Below are 19,294 nucleotides of genomic sequence, written 5' to 3'. Positions count from 1 at the left end.
ACAATTCTGAACTCAGTTACTACTTCTTCTCACACTGTGCACACACCCACGTCTTGGCTATAAGCCTATTGCATGTGTGCAGTGATTGGGATATTGGCTATAAACCATCTACGACATCTGACTATAGGATATCTCTGAGCGCATACTCTGCTATATATTATACGGTTCTCTAGGACCGAACAGATTGGTATCTTTGATTACAAGGAAATTATTATAGGTTCTATTTCTCCTTCTTCTTTTTTAAGACCTATTTCTCCTTATTGTTTTCCTATATTTAGCACTTTAATTAGGAAGTTAAATATTAGGAGTTGTTCTCATCCTAATATAAATTATAGATCACTGTACATGACAACTCGTGAAACAATACTCAAAATTTCTCATATTTCAACTTGCAACAGCTATTTCTAAAATGATATCAAGCTCTATTTGTTTGCTTAATACAATAATCATTTTTCAGCTCCTTTAAATATCCAAAAAGTATATGTTATCAAAAAAAAAAAAAATATCCAAAAAGTATATACAAATTAAATGTGCAAGAAATTGAAAGTAATATTTTGCCTACACTCGAACCAATAACTCTAATTGGAATTGGAGGTTCATTTGTATTAGAAAAGTAAGATGAAAGCAATTTTCACGCAAAATTATGGTTTACCCCATATTGCCAAGTGCTAAATAACAATGATATATTTTTATTTTCTCAACCAATTCTCATTCGATTAATTCGGTTAAATCAGACATTACCAAAAAAAAAACAGCAAATTTGTTTTCTACTAAACTTTTAAAAGAGATTGATGTAATTTGACTATTGAAGAAGTGGCGGCCATATTAAGATTTTGATTGTAACATTTGGGGCTATATATTGTCGGGTATTTTATATGGATGAATGATTTCTGCTTCAATTACAACTAAAATTCTTTGTTATTGAAACATAAGTCACCTCCCTTTCTCTCTCATTATTTTCTCTCTTTCTTTTTGTTTTCTCTCTCTACTATTTTGTTTCAGTAATAGAGAGAATTTTTTCTACCACTAAAATAGAAATTATTTGCCCATTTTATATACCCTCAATTACTATATGAAAATATATCAAATGGTAAGTTTCAAAACTAGAAGCAATTTGTGCCGAAAGTGCTTAATTCATGAATATCTCTATATGTCACTCTCAGTTCGAAATCTGTGCCTATTGTTTTTTTTTTCCTTTTCAAACTTCTCCCACGATAGGAGAAGCTAAAACCCCTTTTTAATATTGATGCATTATTGTGTGCTAGATTAATGACTAGTGTATGATACATTTATTAGGGGCTATATATTGTGTGGATCATTAATGACTAGTGCTAGATTAAAAGACGGTGACTTAAAATTTATTAGGGCCGTTTGATACGCAGAATTCTTAGGGATTCTCGGGAAACTGAATTTTTCTAAATTTTTAATTTTCAGATATTATTATAAACTGAATGTAAAAATCATATTTTTGAAAATTGAGATTTCCGGATAAAAAAAAAAAATTCCTCTACCAAACGCCCCCTAGATTATAACCAATTACAAATGACTAGTATAAGATGTGTTTTGAATAATTTAATTATAATTATTTATTTATTTATTTATAAGGTAGTTATACTTATATATTTTTTAAGAAATTGTTTTAGGATTTTAAATTTTAAATTGATTTATAGTTAATCTATAAAAAAGTGCTTAAGATCCTTATTATAAATTGTTGAATATTTTATTATTTTAATAATTATAATTGCAAATAATGAATTTATCTGAAATTTAGGATCGTATGTTTAACCATTTTTCTATACAATTTGGGTGTCATTATATAGATGAATTGGATCATTTAGTTGTGCATATACTACATCAATATGTATTGAAGATTCTGGTCTTTCATCATATTACTACTTTTCCCAAGTATTCTTGTTCTTGTCTCTTACTGTGAAATTATTTTTCTGGTTTATAGCTCAATATTACGAGACATTTAGATGAGCCTCTAAAAATGAACACCAGGACTAGGGAAGTACACCAACAGCAATAGAAAATTGTCTGACGGAAGCAGGACAATATGAAAACCAGACATTCACTTTCTTCAATATGAACACAATTGCTGCATATAAAGAAAGAACTCTTCTGTTATCAAAAAAAAAAAAAAAGAACTCTTCTTACTTACCACAGGTACAGGTCAACTTCGAAATTACTCAAGTTTCCCTATCTGTTGGGATTCTCAAAATACAAATAGTGGATGTTATTTTGGGTTGGGAAAATTGATGATTTTAGTTCAGGTTTCCAAATCCCGAGAAAACAAGATTCCTAGAACATTTTTACTTTTTCTTGTACCAATCCTGAGAAAATAACGTTCTCAATTCCACTTTCTCTAGGATTTTAAAATATTCCCTTCTACCATTACTTTTACTTTGTATAAAGGACAGGCATGCCATGATTACCGCGGTCTAATAACAAGAGTTATTGAGGAAAACTATCCATTTTGATTTTAATTTGTAATTTTTTTTAATTAACTCAACCCTAATTATTTTTTGAGACAAGTTGACTCCTCCAGTATCCGCATATGCTTCGACTCTTTGTACCGAGACTAATCCAGAGTGCGGACCGGGTCAATGATGAAGATATTTAAACTCCTGCCAAAAGTGGCATGTATAGATCGAACAAAGACCCTTTCATTTCCACTTACTCAGCTCCTTTGCTACCAACTGACCTACCATCATTTGGTAATTTGTAAAATTCATAGTGTAGAAGTTTTACCATAGAGAAAATGGGCTAATATAAAATCTCCTGGGCACAGCACGAGTCTGTTTAATTGTATTCAGATTTTTTTATTCTTAAAATTATTTTATAGAATAGTTAATGAAATAAGTGTTTTCTAATGTTTCTTTTGTTTTGAAAGTTAAAAGTCAAAACAAAACAAAAACAACTCAGATATGTTTCCTAAATTTAATTCTAAAAACAAAAAATTAATTACAATTTAAAAAAAATTAAACCTTATCAAACAAGTTTTTTTTTTTTTACTCTAAAAATCAAAAAACTGTTTTTCAAAACAGATTTTAAACACTCCCTTGGTTTCCAACTTCGAATCCTTCATTGAATCTGTTCTTATTTGTGATGAGAAATTGGCGAAAGGGTTTACTTTTACCATAGTAGAATTATAATACCCCTAATTTAAGAATTTAATTAATTACTTTTAATTAAGTAACCAAACATGTATAAGTGGGTAGAATTAAGCAAGAAGTTAAAATTAATGAGTTAAGGGCAATTCGGAGATAAAAAGTGCAGAGAATTAAGGGGTATAAATGAGTGTAGGCAAAAGTACCCAAAATATAAAAGTAAAGTTAAAAATATTCCTAGAAAAATATTTCAGAACTTCGTGTAAAGTTTGGAAGTGAACGGAGTTAATTAGATAGATAAATTTTTACCCAGTTGAAATTACTCAACCTTAGTTAAGTGTTAAAAACACAAAAAGCTCCTCATTTTCTTCTTCTTCTTCGACGCTTCACAGAGAGAAAAGAGACGGAGAGATCATTTGAGCTTCAAACCCTAGCTCCCTCATCTCTCAACGAAATTAATCCGTTCCAAAGCCAAAAACGTAGAGAATCTTCTCCTCATTCCAAATCCTAGCTTAGTTTTGAGTGGGAAGCTTTGTGGATAGAGATCCCTTCCTCAAAAGATTTCGAGTTCCTTGAAGATTTGAGGAGTTTGGGGGCATTTTCATCCATGGAAGCTTAGGAGACCTCTATTTCTTGGTTGTGTGACCTATTGTGGTAAGTTTCCACTTCTCCAACCTTGTGTTCATGGAGTTTTCTAGAGGTTGAAGATGATGAATAGTGTTTTTATGGATTTTATGAGTTTAAGTTAAATTGAAGCTAAGTTCCTTTACAAATATTGTTAGGAATGCTAAATAAACAATAGAAATGAGTTTAAAGTGTTATTTTAGTGTGCTTTGATATTTGGAGAAATCTATGCTTGGAACTAAGGATTTTCTTGCATTGTTAGCATTGTTTGATTGTAGGTTTGATTGTATTCCTTGTATTGATAGGATTGAGGCAAGAGGACCAAGTGGAGTGACCAACCCTTGTGGTTGTGTTCAATTGAGGAAAGGAAAGTTTTGAGGAAGGTTCAAGTGCAAGGTAAACCTTTGGACCTTGGGGTTGATCCCCTTGAATGTTCCACCATACTCCATTAAGGAGGAATGGTTTATGATGTGTGATATATAATGATGATAGTTGTTGTATGCCCATGCATTGATTCATGCATTGAAAAATATTATGATAGCTTAATGATAATTGATTGATGTTTGATTGTTTAAGAGTAATAGAGGAGTGGTTAATAAATGTAAGTATTGATTGAGGTAATGATTGATAGAATTATGATGAGGATGATTGGTAGGAACTTCCCTTGGAAACAGCCCTATGTGGATCTCCATGTGGTAAGAGCCTAAGAGAAACAGCCCTATGAGGATCTCTCTTGGAGGTTCCTAGATTGAGGATAGGGACTTCCCTTGGAAACAACCCTATGTGGATCTCCATGTGGTAAGAGCCTAAGAGAAACAGCTCGTCGTGGATCTCTCTTGGAAGTCCATGTGATGTTAATGGATAAGAATGTGTTAAGCTGTTATGATTATATGTTCATCGAAAGTGAACCTTAGGGTGGAGTGATCTCCAAGGACCCCTGGTTTACTGTGATATATTCGTATATCTCACCCCGTGTTGTGGGGCATCATTTCAGGTACTGATAGAGGTGAGGATGATCGAGGCAAGAAGCATGAGTAGATTGTACCTGATATATGACATTTTGAGATTTCTTACATGTAGAAAACCTTGTGTATAGGATATTTTAATGCATTAGTTGTATATGAGTGCACATAGGACTTAGAAGTGATCATTGATGTTTAGCCATGGCGTACCTATTTTGGGACTTTGATCATTTGTTATTTCTAAGTCTTTAGTATGTAATCCTTTTGAAGAACAATGATGTAATGGTATATTTGAATATGGATGTAATATGAATCATGTTTTTATCCTTTAGATTGTAAAAGGATTGTTGAATGTAGATATGATGGAAGGGCATAGATGCCATTTGATAAATGTGTGTCTTAACATAGTTAAGGATCATGTATTAAAAGTTGTATAATGTCAATTAGGTGTGAATAGAATGATGAAAAAGGGAGGAAATCTCTCATGGAGATACATGAAAACAGGGGAGGGGATGTTTTGCCTAGCTGGAGAGCGTTTTAGCGCTGAAATGGGTGCTAAAACGCGCAATGTTCGTGAATTGGAGGAGAAGTCTCTGTGCTACAAATTATCCTTTACATAGCCTTGATTCTCTATGCCTGTGGTTTCGGTTTCTTGTCCATTAACAAGGCTTCCAATCTTTACATTTTGATCAGTTATCATGCTTCTAATGTTATTTTCTACCTTGAATTTTATCCTTCCAATTGATAGAATTTAATAAAATCCCATAGTTTCCATGAACACACAGATTCGGTTTTAAGTCCATCATCTAAGGTCCTATATTATTTATTTTATTTCATTTTTCTTTTTCTAGCAAGACAGTGCCTTTGTCACTTATGCGTGGTCCATTTATTTTTCATCATGCTATCAACATACTCCTAAGCACATGCAATCGCCTCATCATTGTGTGCTTAATTGTTGGAATAGATTGTTATAGATAGCCTTATACGTAATAAAATCTGTGTAGGCAGCATGTGGAATTTAATTCTTCATGCCTAATTGATGTGACTGGAAGTTTGGAATAGGAAAAATAATGAGCACCTACTTCAGAGCTTAAAATCGATTCAGTATGCCTTATGGACTTTGAGCTGTTGGCAATTAAGAGAAATTGTTAGAATAAACTAAGGACATAAAGCTACCAACCTGGAAGTATGATAACTTGATTAGAATCTTAGAATTTTGTTAACGGTCTACATAGGCAGTATGTTTTAATCATTTAGTGCACCCTACACCTTGTAGGAGTTAATATGTGTATGGTATTAGCACTCTAATTGTTGGCCAAAACCCTATATGAATGTATAGGTAATTGGGATGTTTTGTTACTTGACAACAATTGGCAGGACAAACTTAAGGTAAAAATATAATTAATATAGAAAGCATAAAATCGAACCTACATGCATGAAAAATCCTGATTATACTACCTATTATTCATCGGTAGAAATGAGAAATGTTTAAACTAATTAAATTCATATAAGGGCAGAAAATTCGTTTAGCATGAGGACCTGGAAACCGATCACAAATCAAGAATTAGGAGGACGGGACAATTGTGTAATATATGGAAAATAAACGTGATAAATTCTGATTTGATGTATGTATTTGTTTAGGTGCACAAGTTCTTAGATAATGGGACTGTTCGATGATGTTTGGAATGCTTGATTTAAAAGTAAAGTGCCAAGGTATGTGTAGGCGGTATTACCTAATGTGACTATTGGCTAGTGTATGGAATAGTGATGTGTTGCTCACATTTGTTCTATGTATGTTATGATGATGATGAGCCAATGGTAAGAATATGAAAGGATGATATGATATATGCATGCATTTTACATCATAATACATTTTTCTGTTGGGTGCGATTGCATAACATGGCATGTATACTTGATTCATGACATCTTGGATATATATATATATTTGTATTGAGGACATGTGACTGAGCATGCATCATATAGGCATGACTGATACCAGGAGATGGGACACTTGGCTTCAGTCCGCATAGGTTCCACAGTGGGATTCACCTTCATGGGAGCCATTAGGAATACCCACTGTGATGCTACGCGCACGACGGTGCTATGAGCGTAAAGGAAAAAGGGCGTTATATACGCGTTATGATATATGATGAAAATGATTAAATGTTTGAAGTGACTATTTATGATTTTGTGCCTAGTTAATATTGTTGCATTATGGTTTTGTTGCCACACTACTGAGATTTTCTCTCACCCCTTTGGGGCTGCTATTTTTACAAAATGGCAGGAGGACGTAAAAACTTTTGAGGACTTGGATATTTGCTGTTGGTTTCTACTGTTGGGCTTGCTGCTGTGATTATATTAATTTCATGGATAATTGTACTAATTGTGGATGTTTAAATTATTAGTGAACTATGTTTGCATTCTGTTTTAAGACTTTTAAGAACAACAAGTGTTTTGAAACGGATTTCAGAACCGTTTTACGAAAACTGATTCATGACGTCTTGAAAGCTAAGTTAAAACTTTTTTGCGAGCAATTTGTAGGTTGGCGTCCCGGGGCTACGGACCTCTGATTTTCTTACAATTTATATGCACGCGTAGCCCCAGGTGTCTAGTTTCATTAGATATAAACCTTTCAACGTGATTCTGAAAGCTCGATTTATTATGATTTTTGCAAGTCAGGTCGTTTGATAGAAATTCACTGATTTTAACTCTCTCCTTACGAGTTATGTTTCGAGGGGCAAACGACCTTCAAATTACTATTATTTTATATGAACGCGAAGCCCCGGATGTCTAGTTTCTAGATTACAAAGAATATATTTTTGAATCGTTGAACTGAATTTTATACGAATTTTTAAAGACAGCAAGGTCTGCCAGGAAAGTTATATTTTCAATAGTTGAGAAATTTTGAAAGTATACTCTGATTTTGTGACGAACTCGATTTCAATTATAAGTTTTTAATTGGCATTGTAAAAGTGATTTTCAGTCTCTAAAATACGATTAAAGAACTCTAATCCGCTTAGCAAACAACTCTCTTGGATGCATACAAGGATGGTGTTACACTAATTGGTCCCTTGGGCGTTTTAACGTGCAAATGAGCGCTAAAAGTGGGCGTTTAAATGCAAAAGTTGAGCGCCAAAATGCTCTGGAGACCTGGAGAAGGCAAATTTTTCTGCCTCTGGACGTTTAAACTCTAAGTTGAGCACCAAAACGCTCAATTCAAAAAAAATCAGCAAAAACGCAGTTTAGTAAAACTTGCATAACTCGAGCTACGTAGTTCCGATTCGAGCGTGGTTTGAACCCACTTGAAGCTAATAAGGAGATCTATAACATAGAAGGAGATGGGAACTATAAATGAAGTATAGAATTAATTTAATAATAAAATAAATGAAGACATTTAACGACGTATGGTCTAATAAGATGAGAATATGATGTTAAGCTTAGTCTCACTGTTCCGCAAAGTAATATGGTTATGGTCACGCAATTGGTTACTTCAAATTCGGCTTGTTTAAAAAGAAAAAATTTATCCGGATTTCTAATTGAACCAATATGATTGTAACTGCGCTTAATATCATAAAGCAATGTTAAGGTTCCGGGTGTACAACGGGGCGTTACAATAATACTCTTGCAAAGCCCTATACTTTCAAACATCCTGCCATCACCTTGATAAGGATATTCCAGAGGATGTAGCATTTGCAAAATCAAGGATCAGAACTGAAACAATTGCCACTGAAGATATTTTGCACTACATCGGGGTAATTATCATTAGATCTTTTGATTCACGCCTTACCACAAATTTTTTATTTATTTATAGTAATCACACATGAAAATTGAGATTGTTTTTGTAGCAAAATGATATGTTGCAAAATACACTAAAAATACAGAACTAGCAAATGGGTTGTCACAACATTAAGGACCAATTTAGTGAATAATAAATTGTGGAGGATCAAATCGACATTTACTCGATAATTTTCGGTGTAATAGAATGCTACTAGTAATATCTTAGTCGCTAACCAAAATAAGTAACTGAACCAGAAAGAGCAAAAGCATCTCCAATGTAACAGATGAAAGAGATAGGGGAGAGAGAGACTATAATCTGAGCCTAAAACAGCAATTGTGTCAACATTCCTACTTGAAGCAGGCACAGAAGCTGCAGGTGTGGAATTGGTTGCAGTAACATCTCGAGCAAGACGCTGACAGATTTGTAGCAGCATCACTAAAAGTTGAATTTCTATTAACAGCATGACCATGCATATATGATTCAAGGTCCTCCTCAACTAATCTTTCTGCAGAATTTCATGCTGATGAAAGGGATGAAAATGAAGCAACTCCTTGTACTAACAACCTTGAAACTGGATGGGAAACAGTATGTTGATTACTGTCTGTCCCCAGGCGAGATTGAGAACCTTGAATCGTATTTCCAGTGCTGCCCCCTGCCTTGCAGGCATCTGTTTCCACCCCACCCAATGCTTTAGCTATTAAATCAGAACCCTTCCCTTTGCCCACTTTCCCACTTTCAACTATTCCTTCTTCAACTTCCTGATGCTCCATTCCTTCTTCATCTTGAGCATTATTTGCAGTGGCTTCTCCCGTCGGCCACCTCTGACGCTGCCTAGCTCTGGAAATCACTGCTTCAAGGTGTCTAATACGGTCATGTATATCTCCATTGGCAGATTCTAGTTCATCCAATATAGAATCAAATTCAACAACTGAATGAGTTGGGTCCCAAGGCTCCTCATTCAAATCAAGCTCCATTCTATACAACTTGAGTTCTTTTTTCAGGTTTATGCCATCAACATCATATTTCATATGTATCAAGATCCTAATACAAATTTTAAACAAACAAAAAAAGAAAAGAAAGAAAAATCAAAGTCAGATGCTCATTGATTTAAAATAAAATATATACACCAACAAAATAATTATAACTAAATCATTCATCAATTCATGTCCCTGCCTTGGTCAATACTAGTTAAACAACTTATTCATATACCCCATAGTTATCAAATGCGGATTGTGGCATGTCGCGGCCAACCCTGAAAAACGCTATAGCGTTATAGCAGGTTGCGGTTGTGGAAATAGCGAAATAGATATATGATAGAAATAATAATAAAAAGAAAAAAAAATTAAAAGCAGAGATAGCAGAAGTGACAGAGAGAGACGCGGATAAGCTAAAAAACCCTTAAATTTTTTCTGTTACACATTTAAATTTAAGACAAAATTAACATTTTGCCTTATGACAACAATATGGCCGCAAATGCAATCGCAATGGCCGCTATTGCGTTCCGATACGGCGCGACGCAGTTTCTTGCGACAAGGCACCGCAACACCCATACGGCGCGGCTCGCAGCGCAATTAGCTACTATGATATACCCACAATTTATATTGTCCTAATTTTTAAACAAGAGAAACTCTGAACAAAACGCAAAATCTTATAGTTGTGGCTGGCAGCCACCATTATGACCACAATATCCACCTCTTTGTGATGCATGCGCACTACCAAACTCAAACACTATCTCACAAGCCCAAACTTTCGCTCTCTCACACGCAAGGCAAACCAACCAACCACACACACACAAAAAAACACTCAGCTCTTTACAATCTTGCAGATACAATCACTTACTTGCATATATCCTCACAAATAAAAAAGATGAAAATGGTCAACCACTATGCTGAATCGAATCTTGTTTAAAAAGTCTCAAACAAACTCTCTACGAAACCCCATCACTTTTTTACATCAAAAGTTTCAAGCAAAATCTCAGCCATCTTAGAATTAATTGCTGGCGAGGACTTCGTTAATTTGAAGAGACAAAGAAAAGGATTTTTTTTTTTTCCCCTCAAAAAAGAGTTTAAAGTTAGGAGTTGAAACCCACTTTAATCCTAAAGTCTGGCCCCACTAAAAGTAGTCACCTTTCTGAACCCCATACAAGCTTAGCTAAATGCCACATCCTCTTCATTCCCTAGCCCAAATCAACATAATAATCCAAACCCCAAACCCATGATTGGTCCCACTATGTGCCCCCAAGACAACTACCTTGGACGACCCACAGGGGTACCCACCATCTAGCATGTCTCACTGCTGTAACAAGACAACATACTGATCTTGGACAGGGAGCAAGAAAAATCATGGCAGGAGGCCGGCGGAGAAGCAAAGGGGCAGCAGGATTTGGTTGTGGAGAAGAAGATGGGTGTGTTAGGTTATTGTATTTTCAGAAATAAAGAAAAAAGAGAAGAAGACAGCCACTTAAATTACGACGTGATTTTATATCCTACTTTGAATCTGACTCAGTGACTTAACAGTCCAGGTGAGAAACGTTAGTAACATCCCCACTAAATGATTAATACCTCATTACAAACTTTTAGAAAAATACAATGTCATAATATCTTGTTTATAGAGCATAAAATTAACAAAGTAAAATCCAATCTCCTAAAGCTACAGCAAGTTTGGAACCCTCTTAAGACTCATAGATGTAACATGGCTCTCGAACACACGTTCATGCAAACTCTTGGTAAAAAGGTCAGCAAGGTTTTCTTCTGATGCTATCTTGGTTACACCGTTGGAGCCTCACTAACGGAAGGACCAACGTGGGCCTAATTTGAAAAGAAAAAAAAATTCAGGGACCATTCATCAATTCATGTCCCTGCCTTGATCATACTAGTGAAACAACTTATTCATATACCCATAATTTATATTGCCCTAATTTTTAAACAAGAGAAACTCTGAACAAAACGCAAAATTTCTTGACGTGAAATATTAATAATAATAACAAAACTTGCTGAATCGTAACAGAAGAACTCTAAATGAATAAAAATTCGTGATTAAAAAAAAAAAAGAATCGAAATTGACTGGAAAGGGATGAAAAATTACCATTGACATGTGGATGAATTGGATGGTTATTCCTCCGTTGAAGTTAGGCAAATCGGCGAGGACAAGCGTTTCGATTTGTTTGATTTAAGAGACAAAACACTGCGACATATGATGAGCGTTCCGATTTGTTTTATAATAGATTTTTTGTTTCTTGTTCTTTCTTTTGATATTTGTATTGAATGAAATGAGAAAAAAAAAATATTAAGTATTTAAATAAAGATTAATTTAATTCAACTTAATTATTTTTATAATTATAACTAAGAGGAAGGTTATAGTTACAACTTTTTATTTTTACAATCTCTTACAACCATATATCATAACCATTTATTTTCGTCAATCAACGGTTGTCATTTATTATGAATTAATAATTAATTAATGAATTTAATTTGCGAAAATCATAACCGTTGATTGGCGGAAATCAACGGTTATGATATATGGTTGTAAGAGGTTGTAAAAATAAAAAGTTGTAAATATTGTTATCAAAAAAAAAAAAAAAGTTGTAAATATAACTTATCCCACTAAGTAATTAATAACTTTGTTATTTCGCGTGCGGTTATTTAAAGTATGAATTTTCTGTTGGTTTTTGGTATTTCTCTTTAATTTCTAATGACAGCTTTAAGATGAACATTGATTTGATCATTTGTTTAATTTGGTATTTTTATTGCTTAAAATAATTTAGATACACATGATATTTAAGATTGATGTGTATATTATAAGGAAAAATATTTCTCGTTTTAAGTATAATCATTTTAGCTAATAATGATTATTTTTTATTAATATTTATATAAAAAAAAATTGTTTTTTCTTTTCTAATAATGTTTATTGTGTAACTCGTTTTTTTACTATAAAATGTTATACTTTTGACTGAAATGACATAAAAAAAAATTTGGATACACTAAAATGACATAATTATGTATACTTTAAAATGACAAACATTAATTTGATATTATAATTAACGATGATTTGATTTTCCGTTATTGGATAGATTGTATCTTTGATTACAGAAAAATTATTATAGGTTCTATTTCTCTCTTCTTCTTCTTCTTTTTTTTGAAGACCTATTTCCCCTTATTTGTTTTCCAATATTTAGCACTTTAATTAGGAAAGTAAATATTAGGAGTTGTTCTCATCCTAATATATATTATAGATCATTGTACATGACAACTCATGAAATAATACTCAAAATTTCTCATATTTCAACTTGCAACAGCTATTTCTAAAATGATATCAAGCTCTATTTGTTTGCTTAATACAATAATCATTTTTCAGCTCCTTTAAATATCAAAAAAAAGTATCTACAAATTAAACGTGCAAGAAATTGAAAGTAATATTTTGCCTACACTTGAACCAAGAACTCTAATTGGAATTGGAGGTTCATTTGTATTAGAAAAGTAAGATGAGAGCAATTTTCATGCAAAATTATGGTTTACCTCATTTTGCCAAGTGCTAAATAACAATGATATATTTATTTTTTCTTAACTGATTCATTCGATCAAATCGGCTAAATCGGACATTACCAAAAAAACGGCAAATCTTTTTCTACTAAAATTTTAAAAGAGAGTGATGTAATTTGACTATTGAAGAAGTGGCGGGCACATTAAGATTTTTATTGTAACAGTTGGGGCTATGTATTGTGTGTATTTTATATGGGTAAATGATTTTTGCTTCAACCCCAGCTAAAATTCTTTGCCATTTTCTTTCTCTTAGGGGCTGTTTGGTAGCCGACTTTTTTTGCAAACCTCAGGCAAGCTAGCTTCGACATAATTAAACCCGCGTTTGGTACGCAAAAAAACGAAGGTTTCCAGAGTACAAAGAAATCCCGTGAATTTCTATTGTGTGTTATGTACGGTGCCAAATGCAATTGTTAAAGTCCATAGAAAACGTGGAAGTGTTTCGGTCCCGGGCAAATATCATTTGAGGCGCGAAACTATTGACTAAAATAACCCTTATTTTGGTACGATTTGTGTCTTTTCCTACTGAAGCAACGCGGGGACTTCATAACTGGCTTTGGAGAAGATCTTGACCAGCGCTGGTCATCCGCTTGGAGACTTACATTGAGCTTCACGTGAGAAAGGTAAAGTGGTGGAATGTATTGATATTGTCGGCATGCATGTAGAATCTGATATAAATTCTGTGTTGATTTCTTTTGTTGTCAACAGTTTCATCAAATCGATTTGGAAGAAGGTTGTTCTTGACCGTGGTAGCAACAGATCTACTACTTCCAAGCGTAAGTCTCCCATTGACGAGCTACTCCTTGTATGCAGTGGCGGACCCAAAAAAAAATTCTGTGGGGGGCTGAAAATTAAACATTTGTTTCTCTCTTCAAAACATGATATATGGGAGGTCAAAATACAAAAAATTAAATATTTGTACTTGTTTGGATCTTCTCTTTTTTAAGCTAGAAGCTATTTATAAGCATAAGTTAGGCCAAACAGGTTTTGGGAAAAAAAATTATAATGAAAAGCTCTTTTTTTAAGCTCTTATCTGTTTTTCTTGAATTATGTGTTTTTTTTAAATGAAGAGTTATAAAGATAGATAGAGGATAATTTTCTTGAAATATGTGTTTTTAAGCTAAATTTTTTATGTAATTACCAAGCAGCTTTTAACTATTTTTAGCTTTAGTTTATATGTAGTTTCAAGCTTAAAAATAAGAGGATCCAAACAGGCTCTTAGTATAATTTGTAAAAAATTGCAGTCAGAGTTAGAGGGGTTTCAATAGATATAGGACCTGAGAATACAAAGAAGTTCTATAAACTCCGTGGTGGGAGAAAACTACTTCACATTAATGGAGAGGAAAAATGAAGATTTCTTGCATTATACATATATTAAAAAAAATTATTCAAATTTTGAGGGGGCGGTCGCCAACCCTAGCACCCCATCGGTCCGCCCCTGCTTGTATGTGAGTTCCATTTTAATGTTTTTGTCATCCGTAAGGTCAAACGTGTTGGGTGAGAGGTTATTTGATTTTTGATGACTCGTAGGAGACGTGTAACCTGTTTAAGGACCATTGTATAAGAAAAAGAAATACTGCTATGTATTTGTTGAAAGTTGAATACCCATATGAAATACCTGCTCGTCTTATGATATTTTTTTATTTTTTTATACACATGTTGCGTAACCGAGTTCATCCTTTCGACAATCTGTTGTGTAATTGTTTGTACAGATACGTACAATTTGTGTAGGGTCAGAATGGAGTCTTTGTTCTGTTTATGTTAAAAAACATCAAGAAAGTTTATATGCCTTATTTTTTATGGAAAAGAATTGACAAAAAATTGGGTTTGGCGATAAAGCATGACATTGTCAAAATGATATCTATGATAAATGACACTGTATTTGGCTTATATTAATTTTGTGAGTTTTAATTTTTTTGTGTTTTCGATTGGTCTGACAACATGTTCATACATTTGAACTATGGGATGTGATTTTTTGTTGTCCAGTGTAATTTCGAAATGTTAACTTTTTTTATGTGTTTTATTAATAAATGGAGCAAGATTACAGCTTGAAACAGTGTCCAACTTACCTTTGAGTGCATGAGTGTAAAACTATAATTATAGGTCATTGGCATGGATGTCAGTTGTGATTCTGTACATTGACGTTGACAAAATTGTATTATTTCAATGGTCCTTAGCATTTAATTTTGTTCTATTTTATGTTTTTGTACGTTGTGGATATTTCGAGTAATTTGAATTAAATTTGACCTTATTGTGTTAGATCATGGCAATGAACAACGGAATGAAGTTGAGTGTCATTGTTGTTCTCATTTGTCAATTGCAGTCTTTGAATAAGTTGACCGTGGTTTTATTCAGAGTTTATGGTTTGTTATTAGCTGAAAGTGAAAAAAGGAAAAATTCAAGGAGGAGAGTCACATGGAATAATTGCAATAGGGTTCCTATCAGGGAAGTCAATCTGCATAGAATAGTGTATTTTAGTGACACAGCTTGTATTGAGAATACAAAGATGGATAAGAGATCTTTTCATGCATTGTGTGACTTAGTTAAAACAGTTGGCATGCTTGAACCGTCGAAGCACATGGCTGTAGAAGAGATGTTGCAATCTTTCTTCATATTTTGTGTAACATCCCGGGCGCTGACGAGGGCGGGGAGTGATCGCCGGTGCGAAGGGGCATGGACAAGGAGCGGCTCCTGGCAGGCTTCTAGGGACGGGGGTACATGAATGAATCGAATCCACACCCGAAAGAGAGGGATTCCAGAGACTGTGCTAGTATGGGACGGTATAGTTGGGAATGGCTTATAAGAATTAATTGGTACTACCTATACTAACAAGATGCATCTACTTTTCGGTAGCCCGGAACGGAAGAACTCCACAGTTAAGTGTTGGACGTTTAGCAAGTGTACTAGTCGTACAAGTAATAAAATGATGAGTAAAGATCGTTCCCACGAGGATTTGTGTCAAGCACTGACTAACCATATGTACTTGAGTTAAATCAAACAAAAGTTCATAGATTGCATAGATTTCTTGTCACCAGAAACTACACTGAATTGAATTAAAACTTGATAAATAAATAAAATGTAAATTATAATGTAAACAAGTAGTCAGATGTCATTTTCCCTCAAACATGAATTTATAGATAAACCAATTTTCATTATGAATTATCTACTATGTGATGTTGATCAACCTTTTTCTTATCATCTCAAGATGTAATCCCTTACTACCCTGATAGACACATTAATCAGAAACCTCAATCCCTTGGTGATTCCTTTCTTAATACATGCATTAATTGCTAAGGTCTTAAGAACACATCAGAATCCTAGCATCAATCCCTTGACTACTAGAACACTAATGATGAAGTTGTCAAAAATAGAGAAACAATGTAAACATGTCTGTTCTACACTATTCCTCAACATGAAGAATTAATCAAGACAACTTCATACAATCACATAATAGATAAACAAAACATCTAATTAACCATTCATAAATTCAAACTTGAGTTCCATTGAATCAGACTACAAAGGACTCTCCTAAGACATAATTGAAATACAAACAAGAGAAGAAAGATCAAACTCCATTGACATGATAGTTGAGTCTTCAATCTCCAAGTGCAATTACATAGGAAATACTAACTATTACAAGAATTAATCCTAAGAATTTGGAAATTCAGAGAAAATGAGGAGTCAGATCAGATCTATGAAAGACCTGATCTGATCTCCCTTCTCCTAGTGTGATGGGAAAAGTCAGAATGAGATATGATGGATTGGATTTTTTTGTCAGAGTATGAAGGCCCCTTGTCCTTTTATAGTTTACAAATTACAACTGAAAACTGACTTGGGCGCTAAAACGTTCACTTATGGGCGTTTTAGCGTCCAACTTTGACGGATGCCAAACTGCTTTCAACTAACTTGAACGCTAAAACGTTCATGAATGGTCGTTTTAGCGTCCATGCCTTGTGAATGCTCAACTGTCCTCAACTGACTCCACCTCTAAAACACTTGGTTTGGACGTTTTAGCGTTGGAGACCAGAGGCTTTTTCCAACATCAGGGCGCTAAAACGTTCGTTGAAGGAAGTTTTAGCGCCCAAGACCAGCAACTTTTCATCCTCGGAATGCAGAAGCGCGCTAAACGTTCTGTGTGGACGTTTTAGCGCTCAGCACCAGCAAGTTTTGGCCTCTTTCTGCAGCAGGGCGCTAAAACGTTCTGTGTGGACGTTTTAGCACTCAACACTTAGGCATTTTTCTCCTCTTCAAAATCTCCTTCCTTCTCCAGTTGCCTTTTTAGCTTGCTTTTCCTACAAGAACAATACAAATTCTCAATAAAGCTTCTTGAACTTGTAGTTGAGGAAATTCTAAGATATTAACCTCTTTTTCCATCATTTAATCACACAAATTTATACTAATTCATGCTCAAAAACCTGATGAACTAAGGGTTCATCATTAAGCGTGCTTGAGTTGGAGCAATTCTGGGATGGGTGACCTCCTGGGAAGTTTTCCCGGTGTGCGAGTGAGGACAAAGCATGCTGAAAAGTCTCGTGTTAGTGTGTGGGGACAGTCGTTAATCCTTGCAAGTTGCCAGGCGTTACATTTTGGCTCACGATGTTAAAAATCGAATAATTAAAAGACAGTTTATGCGGTCTGGTGAAACAATAAGCAGACAGTTCACAAAGGTGTTGCTGGCTGTGTTAAGATGTCATCATGTTCTACTGAAACGGCCTGAGCCCGTACCTCAAAACTCAACTGATGACAGATGGAAATGGTTCAAGGTATCACATCATAATACATGTAATTATCTTTAAATTTACGAAATTTGTTGTTCGAATTCTATTGACTTGTCTTGTATTGTGTACCTTTGGTTTCCAACTTCGAATCTGTTCTTATTTTTGATGAGAGATTGGCGAAAGGATAAAAGTAAAACCTTTACTTTTCCTATAGTAGAATACTCCTGCAAAGCCCTATACTTTCAAACATCCTGCCATCACCTTGATAAGGATATTCCAGAGGATGTAGCATTTGCAAAATCAAGGATCAGAACTGAAACAACTGATATTTTGCACTACATCGGGGCAATAATTATCATTGGATCTTTTGATTCCTGCCTTACCACAAATTTTTTATTTATTTATAGTAATTACACATGAAAATTGAGATTGTTTTTGTAGCAAACTGATATGTTGCAAAATACACTAAAAATACAGAAGTAGCAAATGGGTTGTCACAACATTAAGGACCAATTTAGTGAATAATAAATTGTGGAGGAACAAATCGACAATTACTCGATAATTTGAAGTAACTGAACCAGAAAGAGCAATAGCATCGCCAAACATATAATGGCATTGAGAAGAACAACATACATTGTATTAACCAGGTTGTTGCAAGTTTACAAACTGAAATAGTAATAGCCAAAGTCTCACATTGAATGTAGATTACTTATGATTTATAAAAAGGAAAAGTATTTCTCTGATGAACTCAAAACCAGTGTAATTAAAACCGGACCGGCCCGGCCGGTTGGCTTGAAAATCGGCTCATCAACCGGTCCGACCGATATTGACTCAGTGACCCGTTGATAAGTCACGGTTCAACTGGTAAACCGGTTCCGATTTTCTCTTTAAACCGGTTTTTTAAAATTAGTTACACAACATTTTTTGTTGCAGGTGGGATTCGAACCCAGCCATTGGAGTGAGGAGCGCCACTTCATACCACTAGCCATCATCACTAGTTAAATAAAATGCACCATTTATGTTATCAAAAAAAAAATGCACCATTTAATATATTTATTATATAAAATTAGTTACACAACATTTTTTGTTGCAGGTGGGATTCGAACCCAGCACATTGGAGCGAAGAGCGCCACTTCATACCACTAGGCCACCATCACTAGTTAAATAAAATGCACCATTTATGTTATAAAAAAAAAATGCACCATTTAATATATGGGAAAGGTTATATTTACTACCTTTTTTTCTTACTACTTCTTACTACCAAATCTTAACCGTTGATTTCCTTCAATCTAACGGTTATAATTTATTGGATTACATTTATTAATTAATTATTAATTTTCAATAAATTATAACCGTTAGATCAACGGAAATCAACGGTTAGGATTTGGTAGTAAGAAGTAGTAAAAAAAAAGGTAGTAAGTATAACATTTCCCTTAATATATAACTATTAAGTTACGAGAATTATTTCAAAAATTGCATCTAATTGGATTCGAACCCCTTGCATGGAGGATATACAACATAGCAAATACCACTAAATTACATAAGGTTATTGTTTAGATTGCACCAT

At 34.1% G+C, this 19,294-nt stretch overlaps 1 protein-coding gene across 3 annotated transcripts; it reads right to left on the bottom strand.

The window, feature by feature from the left end:
• Positions 1–8,620: 8,620 nt before the first annotated feature.
• Positions 8,621–11,690, bottom strand: LOC133302775 (uncharacterized). Of its 3 annotated transcripts, XM_061502596.1 has the most exons (3): positions 11,559–11,673; positions 9,684–9,726; positions 8,621–9,515 (listed from the first exon to the last, which is right to left on the bottom strand). In XM_061502596.1, exons 2-3 carry the CDS (start codon positions 9,686–9,688, stop codon positions 8,990–8,992), a joined length of 531 nt encoding a protein of 176 aa, XP_061358580.1. In that variant the 5' UTR covers positions 9,689–9,726; positions 11,559–11,673; the 3' UTR covers positions 8,621–8,989. The 3 variants fall into 3 exon arrangements, with proteins under 3 accessions (XP_061358580.1, XP_061358581.1, XP_061358582.1); XM_061502597.1 differs by lacking the exon at positions 9,684–9,726 and having other exon boundaries at positions 11,559–11,690; XM_061502598.1 differs by lacking the exons at positions 9,684–9,726; positions 11,559–11,673 and adding an exon at positions 11,183–11,249.
• Positions 11,691–19,294: the final 7,604 nt, after the last annotated feature.

This window comes from Gastrolobium bilobum, unplaced genomic scaffold (genome assembly GCF_033153095.1).
Source record: "Gastrolobium bilobum isolate Gb01-03AN ecotype WA unplaced genomic scaffold, APGP_CSIRO_Gbil_v1 utg20460, whole genome shotgun sequence".
Lineage (NCBI taxonomy): Eukaryota > Viridiplantae > Streptophyta > Magnoliopsida > Fabales > Fabaceae > Gastrolobium > Gastrolobium bilobum.
The sequence above is the reverse complement of the archived record's forward strand: the minus strand, read 5'-3'. Positions and strand labels throughout refer to the sequence as shown.